Source organism: Meles meles, chromosome 4 (genome assembly GCF_922984935.1).
Source record: "Meles meles chromosome 4, mMelMel3.1 paternal haplotype, whole genome shotgun sequence".
In the NCBI taxonomy this organism is placed as follows: Eukaryota; Metazoa; Chordata; class Mammalia; order Carnivora; family Mustelidae; genus Meles; species Meles meles.
Genome location: NC_060069.1, coordinates 31,515,017 through 31,529,173, shown reverse-complemented (window position 1 = coordinate 31,529,173; position 14,157 = coordinate 31,515,017). Strand labels below are relative to the sequence as shown.

General features: G+C 52.6%; 1 protein-coding gene across 4 annotated transcripts in view; it reads left to right on the top strand.

Annotated features, from left to right (window-relative positions):
- The window catches only part of XYLB (xylulokinase), a 47,748-nt gene that overhangs the window by 18,456 nt on the left and 15,135 nt on the right, over positions 1-14,157 (top strand). For all 4 annotated transcript variants that reach the window (XM_046002297.1, XM_046002298.1, XM_046002296.1 and 1 more), the window contains exons 9-15: positions 1,577-1,695; positions 5,225-5,306; positions 8,315-8,355; positions 8,941-9,056; positions 9,834-9,949; positions 10,585-10,658; positions 12,047-12,143. In XM_046002297.1, the coding sequence (XP_045858253.1) occupies positions 1,577-1,695; positions 5,225-5,306; positions 8,315-8,355; positions 8,941-9,056; positions 9,834-9,949; positions 10,585-10,658; positions 12,047-12,143 (645 nt within the window). The remainder of the gene's footprint in view (positions 1-1,576; positions 1,696-5,224; positions 5,307-8,314; positions 8,356-8,940; positions 9,057-9,833; positions 9,950-10,584; positions 10,659-12,046; positions 12,144-14,157) is intronic.

Below are 14,157 nucleotides of genomic sequence, written 5' to 3'. Positions count from 1 at the left end.
TACAGGTCCGTAGTCTGGGAGCCGGTGAGCTGGGTGGGCCTGGCTCAGGAGCTCTCATGAGGTGGTGTTCAAGCTGGCAGCCAGGACCAGCCATCAAAAGGCTTGACTAGGGCTGGAGGATCCGTTTCCAGAGCCCCAAACCTCTTAGCCAGAGGCCTCACTTCCTCACCACGTGGGCCTCCCATAGGACACCAGTGACAGTGAAGCTGGATCACCCCCCGCCATCCCTGCCTGAGCAAGGGACGAGACAAAAGGGTGGCCAGGCAGAAGCTGCAGAATCTCTACATCTTACCCTTGGAAGTGATGTGCCATCCCTTCTGGCTCACCCTGCTGGTCGCACGGACCTACCCCAGGTGCGGGAAGGCAGGGACCTCACTAGGTGGGAACAACAGGGCTTGGAGTGGGCATAGGCCATTTGGAGCCTGGCTCCCACAAGGTGTTGTTTCTTGAAGTTGTTGTTCACATTTGGGGAACTCAAGGGAGTGGTGAGTTTCTGGAGTTAGTGCCTTGCCAAAAATTAATGTAAGCGATGCCAGTGAGGAAGGAGAGCTGGGAGGAGGCTGCCGAAGGTACTTTTGGGTGAGGCCACACTACAAGGCCAAAGAGCAGAAGGAAGCAGAGTACAGAGCGAGAGCCCAGACCGATGCTCGTGACTTCAGAGGAGTCTTGGAAGGCTCAGAGCCCCCTGGAATCCAGCTGGAGTTGTCCGAGTGCTGTCATTGGCCACACACTATTCTAGCGTTCAGGAAGAGAAAGTAAGGTGTCAAAGAGGTGGTCCCTGAGCTTCACTCACAATCTGGGGAAGAGAGGGTTCCCAAAGGTAGCTGCACACAAGTCAGGCCAGCAGAACCCTGAACCTGGAATAGCCCACGTCCACCCGTCTTTGCCATCCCCACCCTGGGAAAAGTCACAGCCCTGATCCCGTCGGTGTTCCAAAGTTCGGGTTCTACAGCCTCGCTGGGCCCTCGGCTCTACTCTCCTCACTCCCCCGAGAAGTCACTCCCTGATTTACCAAGGGTCTCACCTCCTCGCTTAGGTCCCTGCCGACAACTGTCTGTCTCCACCTGGGCGCAGTGGAGGAGGAAGAGAAGAGCCCTTCTCTGCTCTGGCTTCTCTCCCCTTTGCTGTCCTCAGGAAAGCCTTGGGAGACATAGATTTTTTTCAGACAGACTTCAGGAGCTGGTCCCTGTGACGTCCTTGAAAAGTTAGAGGTGGCTAGAGAAGCCTGACCCACATTGGCATGGGGCCACCTCTGCACAGACCCCTCGAGCCCCAGGGGACACGGAGAACAGTTCCTCATCAGCATAGTGCCGGGTCTTAGGACCACAGATTCCTAGGCTGACATGAGGAATATTTGGAGGAGGTGGTGGGGCCGTGTGCTTCCAAGGCCCCTGCTGACCTCTGGTTCTCCGGCTCTCTAGTTGCATAATGACCCAGGCACACTGCATGCTTCTGTTGGGAAAGAGCTCCAGGTACGACTTTGCTGCAAGAACTCGGGCTTTCCGCCAGACGGGTGCGTGTTCACCACAGGTCCTTTGCAAAGATGTTTCTGTTTCTCATTTCCTTCATTCCTTAGGTTCTGGAATGAATTTGTTGCAGATCCAGGACAAAGTCTGGTTGCAGGTCTGCCTTCGCGCCTGTGCACCTCATTTAGAGGAGAAGCTTGGCTCACCTGTACCATCGTGCTCCGTAGTGGTAGGTCCCCGTGTGGGTGACATGGCTCATTTCTGAGCGGGCAGCTTCTGGGGCAAGCAGTGCAGAATACACACACACACACACACACACACACACACACACACACATGCACACACAGAGTCACCCTCATTCATTTCTTTATACACAGGCATGCACACGCGGGAGTTTCAGGCTAGTGTAAGGGAAGTATTTGATGTACATCAAAGCCAAATGTCTGGATCAGTGCCTTGCATTTAGCAGGGACTCAAGTGCACGTACAGATGACTGCCTCGTGGCAGCAAGGTGTGGGCTGGGGGACCTAGAAAAATTCCACTAGAAATTTATTAGAACGGGAAGAAAAGTAGAAGGTATAAGTGGTGGGTGATTGCGCACTTTAGGAAAAAGTACACAGAATGCTGACATTCTAGGGCTAGGTACCACCTCTGAAGCTTAAAATGGACAGTCTGGAGAAAATAGAAATATGAACAAGCTGAGGGAGAACGCAGACTGTGTGCCAGACTGCCCAGGCTCCATCCCTGCCTGAGCTGCTCACCGGTTCTGTGACTTTAATCTGTGCCTCAGTTTCCCCATCATTTCCATTATTCCTGAAACAGTGGGAATAATGATACTTTTCTGTGTCATGTGGACTTGTGCAGAATAAACGAGTTAATGCATTTGAAGCGCTTAAGATGGGGTGCCTGCCTAGCTCAATTAGAGCATGCGTCTCTCGATCTCGGGTTTATGAGTTTGAGCCCCACTCTGGGTGTAAAGATCACTCACAAATAAAATATTTAAAAAATTAAAAAAGAGGGGTGCCTGGGTGGCTCAGTGGATTAAGCCTCTGCCACGGTCCTGGGATCGAGTTCTGCATTGGGCTCTCTGCTCAGCAGGGAGTCTGCTTCCCCCTCCTTTTGCCTGCCTCTCTGCCTACTTGTGATCTCTCTCTCTCTGTCAAATAAATAAATACAATCTTTTTAAAAATTTAAAAAAGAATAAAAACAGATAAAGTGTTTATGATAGTGTCTGGTCCCAAGGGTAATATTAAAAACATTTAGGGCAGCCGCATGCAAAAGAATGAAATTGGACCCCTGTCTTACACTGTACACAAAAATTAATTGAAAATGGATTAAAGACCTGAATGTAATATCTGAAACCATAAAGACTCCTAGAAGAAAACAGGTGTTAGTGACAATTTTTGGATTTGACACCAAAAGCAAAGGCGAGAAAAGCAAAAATTAAGTGGGACCCCATCAAACTTAAAAGCTTCTGCACAGCAAGAGAAACCACCAATAAAACAAAAAGGCAACCTACGGGATGGGAGAAAATATTTAAAAATCATATATGTGACAAGGAGTTAGTATCCAAAATATATAAAGAACTTAGCTCTACAGCAAAAAGGCAAGATCATGCGGTTTAGAACATTTAACCATTAGCACGGAATCCCCATTAAGCATAGACACTGGTGTCCCGGAGTTAACTACGGTTGTGGTTGTTCTGTGGGGAGAATGGAGTAGAGGGAGACTGGGCCCTGCCTTCAGAGGCCCTTTGGTGGGAGCACACACCACACATTCAGAAGAGGGACAATTCTCGGTGTTTCTGAGTGTCGTTGGGAAGGAAGCAGAAGGTCCCTGAAGCCCGCTCGTGCTGCCTGTTCCGAGTCCCAGCCACTCTTCTGAGATTGATTCCGATGTACAGAGCTGAGGGAGGAGTGTCCCCCACCTTGGAAGGGGACAGTTCAGGACCCAGGCCTGCTGAAGCCCAGTGGAGAGAATAAGGAAGGGCCAGCAGGAACTGGCCAAGCCTCTGGGATTGGTATTCCATGCATGGCTTTTGGTTTTGTGGGAGATGGAGAGCAGTGTTCGGTCCGTGGCAGCGGGCTTTGTTTGCCTTATGCCAGGAACACATGCCTCCAGGAGGGGGCCTGTGCACAGACCGGCAGCTTGAGGAATGGAAAAGAACTGACTCTGAAAGGGTCTTTTCATTTGTACATACGTACCCACGTGATGGGGAAAACAAGTCGAATCCGTGTTTCCCAGCATTCCTTCTTCTGCAGGCAGCGCCGGTTCAGCTTCCTTATTTCCGGCAGGAACGGGTTTGGGATATATGGTATCCGACGCTTCTCCAGCCCCAGCTTGCGGCCTCCTCACCCACTTATTTTGCCAGCAGCCGTGGCTTTGTGCAGGTGTCGCCCGGTGGCACCCTGCCCCAGCTGCATCTCATTTCTCTCACCCTCTGCCCGGGGCTTCTGTGACTCCATGTTTGTGGCCTGCAAACCTGGAGGTCCAGGGAGCTAACACCCCAGGGGGACAGCCCCCGCATCCTTCACGCACAGCTCCTTGGACATTGCCCACAGTGAGGACCAGCTTGACAGTGTACCTTTGGGTGGTCTCTCCTGCCTCCCCAGTTCCCCTCTCGTTTCCAGGGATTCCTTCCCCCAAATAAGCCACCTGCACGTGAACCCTGTGTCGGGCTCTGTTTCCTCAGGCAACCAGTGCCAACACGTTTCTCTCCTGGGAGATGGCTTATTCTGATGTAAATCCGATTTTTTTCCTGGAAGGAGCAAAATTTTCTTTTTTTAAAAATTTTTTATTATTTTTATTAACATATAATGCATTATTTCCCCCAGGGGTACAGGTCTGTGAATCGTCAGGCTTACACATTTCACAGCACTCACCATATCACATACCTCCCCCCCAGTGGAGCAAAATTTTCTTTCCAGACGCCAAGATGGCCCATCATTTGTTAGAAACTTTTGGAGCTTCAGTAAAGTCAGGGAAAGGGGAAAAAATGTTTCTCTTTTATAGCCATGCTCTCTAAAGACTATAGTCTGTCCAGAGGGGTCACTGCTGTCTGGTCCCACAGCTACCCTGGGAAGAGACCTGGAGGCCATGTTTCCCCAGGGGTGTTCCCTCCCCACACTGCTGGTTTTGGTTTATTTTCCTTAGAAACTTGACCTGTGCACTTGTGTGTTTGGTTAATCACATTGCTGGGCTGATAGAGCAAAGGTGTGGGGTATTCTCTTCTTCCATGAATTTTCTCCCTGTGTGTCCTCTTGTTATTTATTTTAAAATTTTTTAAATTAATTTTATTTATTTATTTGAGAGATCATGAGCAGGGGGGAGGGGTAGAGGGAGAAGCAGACTTCCTACTGGGAGGGGGTGCGGGGCGGGGGGGTGGGCAGCCCAATGCGGGATTCCATCCCAGGACCACCTGAGCCGGAGGCAGACGCTTAACCTACTGAGCCACCCTCCCCTTATTTATTTACCACTAATGCTGTCTCAGAATTTGGAACTTACAAAATAAGTACATATTGGGGATTGGTTTGTTCTAGCTGCCTCTCAAAATCCAGTGGTGTTCAAGGACGGGGGTGACCTAATATTTGTGGTTCCAAGCCTGGGCTGGGCTCCTCCGGCTTCTCGTGAACGGGAGGGACATCCCTAGTTTAGGACAGGGACTGATGTGCCTGCAGGCCTGGCGACCTGAGGCTTGGAGGGCTATGCGGTGTAGGTCAGATTTACCTCAGTAGGGCATGCTTGCTTTTCCTCCTCAGGGAGCCATTTCCTCCTACTTTGTCCAGCGCTATGGATTTCCTCCAGGATGCAAAGTGGTGGCCTTCACTGGGGACAACCCTGGTGAGTACCTTGGAGGATTTCACTCTCTAAGTAGCCTGACTTGGTCCATGCTGGACATTTGAGAAGGCCAGCCTCTGGAAACCCTTCTGTGGCAGGCCCCTTCCTCCCTGGCCACCTGCCACATTGCTGGCCTGAAATCTGACTCCTTGTACTGCCCTACCTTGGCTCTGACTCTGTCCTCTGCCTCCCGGCTCCGGCGTGAATGAGCAGCAGTTAAGGCAGGTGGTCACGCCCACCCCTCCCTAACTGCCTTTTCTGTTCCAAGCTAATCTTCTCAGTTCTCCAGCCCTTCCTCTAGGACTTGGTTTTGTATCTCCTTCCTGTCACTTGATCTATAGGTGTGAATTACTCTTCATCCAAACATCTTGTCCTTCCCCCAACTGCTTGGGGAAGAGTCATCAGGTCTCTTGAAGAAAGGGCAGGTGACAGAACTGTGCCGTATGATGGTGGCGCCTCAGCCCCACCCCTGCAGCCCTTTTCCTAGAGAGCCACAAAATTCAGGTTGCCAGGCAAATGCAAATACAGATAGAAGGACACCCAGTGTGCCTCGAATTTCAGAGGAATGATGAGTAATTAGTGTAATAAGTGCATCCCATGCAATATTTGAATTTCACATAACAAATGATGTCTTAGTTTAAGTATGGCCCAAAGTATGTCTCTCTGAAATTCAAATTTCACTGAGTGTCCTCCATTTTTTTCTGGCAACTCTACCCCAAATCAGCGTCCTCAGCTCCTGCTCTTAAAGGTCAATGTGAAGTACGTAGCAGAGGACCTGGGCTGCTGCACAGGTGGGGCCAGGGTTTGCTGTCCTAGGGAGGCTCACTTCCTTCTTAGAGTCTCTCCTCCTCTCTGTGGGCAGGGAGTGTGGCTCCCTATTTCTTATGCTTTGCTCTCCTTTTAAACACATTTATGTTTTTTTTTTCTGCCTTCAGCGGTCCTCCTGGTTTCAGCACCCACCAGCCTCCCTGTACTCTCCTCCTGTTGGCTGTGTAGACAAGCAGGACAGGGGCATCCAAAATAAATAGAGATGCATATGTCTGGGAGTTGTATGCCTCAAAATAGAGCGGATGGTCCTTTTTAAAATTCATTCTTAACAGCGAGAGTTACTTTATCAGTATTATTATTAGAGTCCCTATTTTCTGCAGTGTTTCTGTATATTTTTGTGATCAGGAAAAAGCACCGAAGTCGCTACTGTTGTTAGAGGCGTCACTGAGAATAATGCTCATGGCGTTCCTTGGTCTGCTTCCAGCCTGGAGCTGAGGGCACGGCGAGCTCGTCCGCATCACACTTGAGGCCACATCAGTGTCCTGGGTGTGACCCCTCCCTCCTGGGACAGCCTTGGCTCTGGCGTCTGGAGGGAACCCCAGGAGCCAGACAAGGGCCTTTCCCATCCCTGAGCCATTTGTGGAGACGGTCATGCGGGACCTGTTGGCCAAGCACAGAAACTAACAGAGCAGGTTTGGGAGAAGGGATCCCAGTGTTCCTGGTCCAAAGGTGGAGGGGAGGCAGAGGCTGGTGGATGGAAGCCGGATTTCCACAGTGGGAAGGCACAAAGCCCCAGGCTGTCCCTGGGGTTGAGAGGAGTCTCTAGGCTGCAGTGTGCGGGTTCTGGTGCTCCTGGCCCCCATTTCCATATCCCTAAGAGGTGGGAGGTCCAGCCTCCCTCAAAGAAGAACAGTTGGTGTAGGCACACCAACTTAGCAAAGTTCTCCACTTCTGTGGGCCACGTCTGTTTTCCTTTCAGAATGAAAATAACTTTGTTGAGTCTCATTAGGCAATGTATAGTCTTGTACCTCCTCTATCGACTAGAAGAATGTCAGGGGGAAGAATGGGCCTTTATCACCACTGAAGTGAGCGCCTGGGTTTGTTTGAGCAGGAATGACCAAGAAGCAGCTTTCCAATCCTCCCTCTTGGACCTCGGTTTCAGGCTGAAGGTTGGCAACACCAGGCAGGTAGCCCTCAGTCAGTCCTCCCCAAGTGTGACCTTGAGTGTGCGGCTGTTTTAAATAATGCATTAGTTGCTTCTTCATTAAAACAACAACAGTAATGAGCAAGCAGACTAACCAAGCTTGTGCTCTTTGTCTTACTCACAAGGGATACCTCTTCACTGCAGGAAAAAAAAAATTGTTAAACACCGACAAACCAAAGGAAGGATGTAAAAATCACCCATAATCTCTTAACCCAGAGAGAACCACAGTTAAAATTTTGATGGCTATCCTTCCACGTTTCTTTCTGTGCTCATAAGTCAACATACTTTGTTTTAGCGGGCAGCAGCATTTCAACGGTTGCCTGGGGCCCAGTGGTCCCACATTTATTTCCCTAGTCCCCTGTGGTGGAGGTCGGTGGGGCTTCTGTGCTCAGGCAGTGCAAACAGTGATGATGCGCACACCCTGTCCTGTCCCTCATCCCCACAGGCTAAGTTTTCCGAGATGGGGCTCCTGGATCCAAGGCTCTGACACACACGACTGCGGGGGTGGAGGACACCTGTCCCTCCCACGTTTCTCCTTCACTCGCTCAGTCTGTCACATTTAGTGAGCACCCCCACCCCCGCCCGGCCCCCGGCCCCGGTCCATGCCAGACCTTCTCTTAGTTCCAGAGTGCATCAGTGAGCCTGGCAGATGCGGACTGCTGTTCTGGGCCTCCTGTCTCGGGGACAGACCGCCCTTTACATTCTGCCCCTTCACACTCCTGCCTCACCTTTGTCTTTCCCTGCCATGTGTCTGATGCCTTGACTCGACCCTTGGTTGACATGACCTGGTTCTCTGCACTCTTGGGAGCACCTGATGGCAGCTCAGATCAGAGGCCCTGACTGCAGGGACTCTACCCTTTCACACCAGGGATCTCCCCTTGGGCTCTCTCAAACCCTCAGCTCATCCTGTTCCTGCCTCTACCCTAGCATGTGGCTTGGGGCGGGAGGTTCGGAGCTGGCTCCCACCTGGGGGTGAATGTGGTTTGCTTTGTGGCTCTGTGTGACCTCCGCTAACCAGAGGTTCCCCTCCCATTCTCAGCGTCGCTGGCAGGCATGAAGCTGGAGGAAGGTGACATTGCGGTAAGGCGACTTCCCACATCTCTCACCCATAAGCGAAGCCTGCTCTCTCTGCCCTGGGGGACAAGGGCCCCAGCAGCATCTTTGCTGCCTGTTAGAGGGTCTGGCGGTCCCAAAAGGCAGCTCAGGGAGGGGATAGGAAGACCCAGGCCCCGGGACCTGCTCATATCTTCTCTCTTAGAAGGTCATGGCCTTTGCCTGGTAGGCAGGTCCCCTTGTTGGCCAGTCTTGGTGGGTACAGTGGCAGAAGGGTCAGGCATTAGCGTGGAGGACTGTGAGCTCTCCAGATGAATAAAGAAAACAGAACCTGTGCCCCTCTGGGTCTAATGGGAAAGTCATCTAGGAACCAGTTGTCACCCAAACAGTTAGTTAGATACCATTGTGGTAAGTTCTAGAAAATGGGCCCACAGTTTCCATGAGAGCCTAAATCTGGTTGCTATTGATTCATCTGGTGTGGGAGGGTCAGCAGAGGTTTCTCTGAGGAAGTGGCGTTTACTCTGAGGTCTGCGGCGTGAGGAGTGAAATGATGGGGCGTCGGGGCTGGTGGAGTGGGGCAGAGGTGCCTCATCTCTGGCCATTTCTTCCCAGGTCAGCCTGGGCACCAGCGACACCCTATTTCTCTGGCTCCAGGAGCCCATGCCCGCCCTGGAAGGGCACATCTTCTGCAACCCGGTTGATGCCCAGCACTATATGGCGCTCCTGTGGTAGGCTTGGCGGGCAGTGGGCACGTCTGGGGCTATCTGGAGCCTTTGAGCTCTTCTTATCAGGCTCTCGTGGCAGCTGAGACCCTGGGACTCACTGGGTTTTTCTGACAGCAGAGCTGGGTGGGGAGGAACCCAGGACATGGAGTCCTCCCCAAATCCAGATACCAATCCCATCCTTAACACCCATATCCTATGTTGCCAGGTGCAGACCCCATAGCACATCTGAGCCACAATCTTGGCTCACGAAATGCGAAGAATGAAAGGTTTACCATTGTGTTGTTGGGACATGCATAGCACATGGTAGACATTCAGTAAATAGTAGGAAGCACACTCTGCCCCTGATGGTTCTCAGGAGGAGGTGTACTCTGCACCCTGATCATAGGCCTTTGGATACCCACCACAGGCACCCAGGGAAGTTCCTGAGACTCTAAGCTCCAGGAACCATTGGAGAATATGTAGGTCTAGTAAATTCAGCTGGCTCTGTTCCATCGTCCAGGTGGTATAACGTGTAGAAGCCACAGCTCCCCGTATTTCCCCGGGGTGTCTTTGTGGCAGCCTCTGTAAACAGAGCCCAAGACAGGCCTTCCCCAGTGATTCCCAGGCACCTTAGCTGTGCGTGATACCTGAGGGAGAACCTCAGATCTCTGCTGTCCACTGCCTGGGGGTTGTGGTCCAGCCTGACCTGCAGCCCTTCAACCTGGGACTCTTCCCCAAAACCCATGGGTCCAGCTGGCAAGCACTGGGTGCCCCCCCTCAGGGTTCTGTGCACTTCTGCAGCTTTAAAAACGGCTCCCTCATGAGAGAGAAGATCCGTGATGAGTCTGCTTCCTGTTCCTGGAGTGATTTCTCTGAGGCGCTGCGGTCCACGGAGATGGGCAACGGCGGGAACCTGGGTAGGCTGTTCGGTGATGCCCCGGCCTGTGAAGGGCAGCAGCTTCTGGCAGGAGGGCCCCAGGGGAAGGGGGAGAGGGGGCCATGGAGCAAGCCAGGGGAGCCCCAGCTGTCAGTCCTTCTGCTCTGTGGGCCTTCCAAGCTATCGTGAGACCCAGTGATCTGAGTGAGTAGGGCTGTTCTCCGTGCTTTGAGTAGAGGGCTCTGTCCCCCTCAGAGCCCCTGGTGACTACCTCAGGGATGGCAGCCACGGCTCCGCTCTGGTGTGCGCCCATCCGTAGCTTTCTGCCCAGATGCAGGGTTCTGTTCGGAAAAGGGCCCAACCTTGGACCAGGCCTCCTGAACAGGGAGGGGACGCGCCGCCCTCGGCCAAACCTGAGCTGGTGTTTTCAGGGTGCTGGGGCAGTTGCCTCTGGTCCGGGCTGTTGGGTGAGAGTTGGCGGAACTGTCTGGAAGATCTAGCCCCAGCACTTCCAGTTCCTATCTTTCCAGCTGGAGAGCAAGACGCGGAGCATTCCCGTCTCTTCTGGGGGTCAGAGATGTGGGGTCATGTCACCCTATTCTGTCCTAAGTCTTTGAGAAGCTTATATTTTGCTTTTGATTACCGACAGTGAATCTCTTCCTGGTCTGGTTTCAGGTTTTTATTTTGATGTAATGGAGATCACCCCTGAAATTACTGGGCGCCACCGGTTTAGTGCAGAAAACCGCCAGGTACGTGTGATATGGGAGAGAAATCAGCTCCAGTTCTGAGTGTTGAATTCAACAATCGCCTCCCAGGTTCTGCTACTTGAGGGACTTCCTGTGCTCTGCTATTGCTTGAGCAAACATTTGGATGGGCCAGAGTGCATTTCCGTCCTGTGGAACCCACAGGATCTAAGATGCTGTTGTCCCTCACAAAGAGGAGTACGAACACCTGGGGGTTTTTCCTCTGAGCTAACACGTGTCCACGCTGACCGCCACTGAGAGCCATAGAGACTATTCCCTTGGCAGGCTCAACCCTGCACCCCCGAGGACTCACACTTTCTTCCGATCAGGAATTTCTTCCTGATCGAAAGCCTCTGGGGCAGGACGCACGAATATTTACTAAGCGCTGTTTCCCTCCAAGCACACTGTGCTGGTGGCTTCCTGCATCCTCCATTGACTGCTCAGAGCATCTTGAGGTCCAGAGAAGCCGAATCATGTGCCCAAGTCACCAGGACCTAGGAAGTGGAGGGAGGGGGCCTCCAGACCCGATCCTCCCTGGCCCTGAAGTGCTGTTTCCTTTCTCCTCCATCGTGCTGCCTTTCCTGCGTGGAACTGAGTAATTCCCTCTGTCTAGTAACTGTTACAGTTAGAGTTGGCATCAGATTTGTGGCTGATGAAGTCACTGTATTTTGGGTTGTAAGTGGAAAGCTTTATACAAACGGTAGCGGGGAGGGGCTCACCTCAGTCTTCTGAGGAAGGGTCTGTTTGGTTTCTGTTGTTCCAACAGAGAAGACATGCCTGTTCCCTTTTGCATAAACCCATCGAGGTCTGTCAGGGAGAAGGTGGGGGTCTGTCACTGGTCTCAGGGGCTAAGGCCTGGGCGAAGCCGGGGTTGACGCCTAGCAGCATTAGCCTGAGTGACAGTCCACAGCTGTGGGTTCTCAGCATAAGCTCCGGGTTCTCACTTAGGACCAAACACCGAGACCCGACCCGGTTGTCTCATTTGATCTTTAGAACCACTGTGATACACAGGTACCATTATGGCCTTGGTTTTGTTAAGAAAGAAAATGAAAATCCCAGCGAGATTTACACAATTTATTCGAGGTGGCAGAGCTGAACCCTTGGTGGCCTGAGACCGAGCTCCCCAATGCTGCGGCTCCCTGAAGTGAGCACGCCTGAGGCTGGGGTCACGTGTGTGTGAGGGACCTGCTTGTGTGCGCACATATGGCAGGTGCTTAGTGGGTCAAGAGCTCCAGCTGTGTGCGGTGCGAGCTGCCCAGGAGGCCCGAGTCCTGAGTTCCGAATCCGGGCCGTCGTTTCAAAAGACCACATATGCACACGCACGCACAGATGCGTGCACACGCAGCGAAGGGACAGCAAAGGTTTTCACGGTGCCTACTTTCTCTTGGGGACAGGTCTCAGCATTCCCTGGGGCCGTGGAGGTCCGGGCACTGATTGAAGGGCAGTTCATGGCCAAGAGGATCCATGCGGAGGGCTTGGGCTACCGAGTCAGTAAGTGAGCGGCTGGCGGGCTGTGTTCTGGGGCGGGGACCCTCACACTGACTCAGTGCTTGTGACCCTTCCCAGCCTTCAGGCCAGGCCTCGCGTAGCACGGTCTGTGGAGGCTTCACTCCAGGGGCAGTGGGGAGAGGGAGCCCGGCCCCAGGTGGCTGGAGAGAAGGTGAGTCAGTGGGCAGGGATATGCAGACAGGCAGGGACGAGGGGGCACTTGGTCCTGCTTCTCTGCTCTGTCCCCAGTAGCCTGACCTCCTGGCAAGTAGCTGTAGCACTTAGAGACCTTTCTGTAGCCCAGACCTGCGACAACATGATATCCCAAGCCCCGGACCCTGAGGACATGGGCAATGCCAGTGGGAGAGGTCTAGGCTGGGGCCACCTGCCTCTGGGGCACAGCCTAAGCACTTCAGTTTGGACAGAGAAGAGTGGGGATACAGAACCACTGTCCCCACTTAGATATCTGAAATGGAAAGGCAGGGCAGGGTGGGTTGGGGTGGGCACTCATGGAAAGAAAGGGATTTCTAAGAACTTGCACGATGGAACGGGCGGCCTCAGGGGGGCAGCGAGTTTTCCTTACTGCTGGCCCTGGAATGGTCTGGGGCACAGGCTTCTGCCCTAAGGGTGGAGTCCTCATGATACTTTTGTGGACAACCTGAGCTCTGTGTAGTATGTTTTCTGCCTTTGAACCAACCAAGTGCAAGCGTACTCTAGAAGTCAGCACTAGGTAAGGCTTTCCGGGAAGTTGCACACGCACACCCCCCCGGCAGTCTCGCCTCTCTGTGAGGGCCTAATGGAGATGTTACCTGTGGCTCTAGAGACGTACAGGAGAGCAGTCATCGTGGCTGTTTCTCACCAGCCCCAAGCTGCAGCCCAGCGCCCATGGGTGGTAGGCAGGACAGGTGCATTGTCGGCTATTCATGCAATGTGACGCGACACAGAAGTGAAAATAAACCAGCCTCCACTGTGGGCGATGAAATGGATGAATCTCGCACGTCACTCGGTGCGAAAGAAGCCGGGCACAACAGTACGCGTGGTGGGATCCCATGTCCGTCCAGTTCAAAGCTGGATGAAATGATTTGCTGTCGCTGGAAGCCAGGGCAGCGAGCTGCTACCTTTCAGAGGTAGAGGGCCTCTGCGGTGCTGGTGGTGTTCTGTAAGTTACACGCGTGCCTGGAGTTGGTGAGAATTTGTCAAGTGGTCAGCTTATGAGGCGTTCTGTATGTTTTTCGGGGTATATGAGTTCACCACAAATTTGAAAGTAAATAAAATGAGTATGGTAAACATTTTCATTTCTTTCCATTCCGTCACTCAAAGTCTAAAAAGAAATTCCCTGGGTGCACCTGGGTGGCTCAGTCGGTTAAGCATCTGCCCCTGGCTCAGGTCATGATCCCCAGGGTCCTGGGGTCAAGCCCCATGTTGGGCTTCCTGCTTAGCGGGGAGTCTGCTTCTCCCTCTCTGTGTCTCTCAAATAAATAAATAAAATCTTAAAAAAAAAAAAAGGAAAGAAAGACAGACATTCTCCAAAGATCTCCAGAGATTTCAATCTCCTGAAAAGTGAGACCGGTGAGCAGGGCAGGGATGGGGCTGAAGTTGGCGCCCAGTACCTGGCACAAAGGGTTCTCCGGCCAGCAGAAGGTAGCACTTTGGGGGGGGCTGGCCCCAAACAGTGCGCAGGTCGAGGCAGTGAGAGCAGAGAAGTCCTCCTGGGCACTGGAGAGGGGATGGGATTATGCCACCATTCCCAGCCTTTAAAGCATTTTTGTGCAAACCCACATAAAGTTCCTTATCCTCTTAGCAAGCTTAAAGGCAGTGTCAGACCTTTCTTGCCAGCTCTGCTGGGTTCCTCTCCAGTAAGATTACATAAATGAACATGTCTGGAACCAAGCAGGGCTACAGAAACGTGAGGCATCTTTCTCCCAGCTGCTGTGTGGACCGACCCGTGTTCTTAGGGGGCTGGCTTCTATAACTTGACGTTATGTTCATGAATTCCTCTGTGTGAATTCCTCCGGCT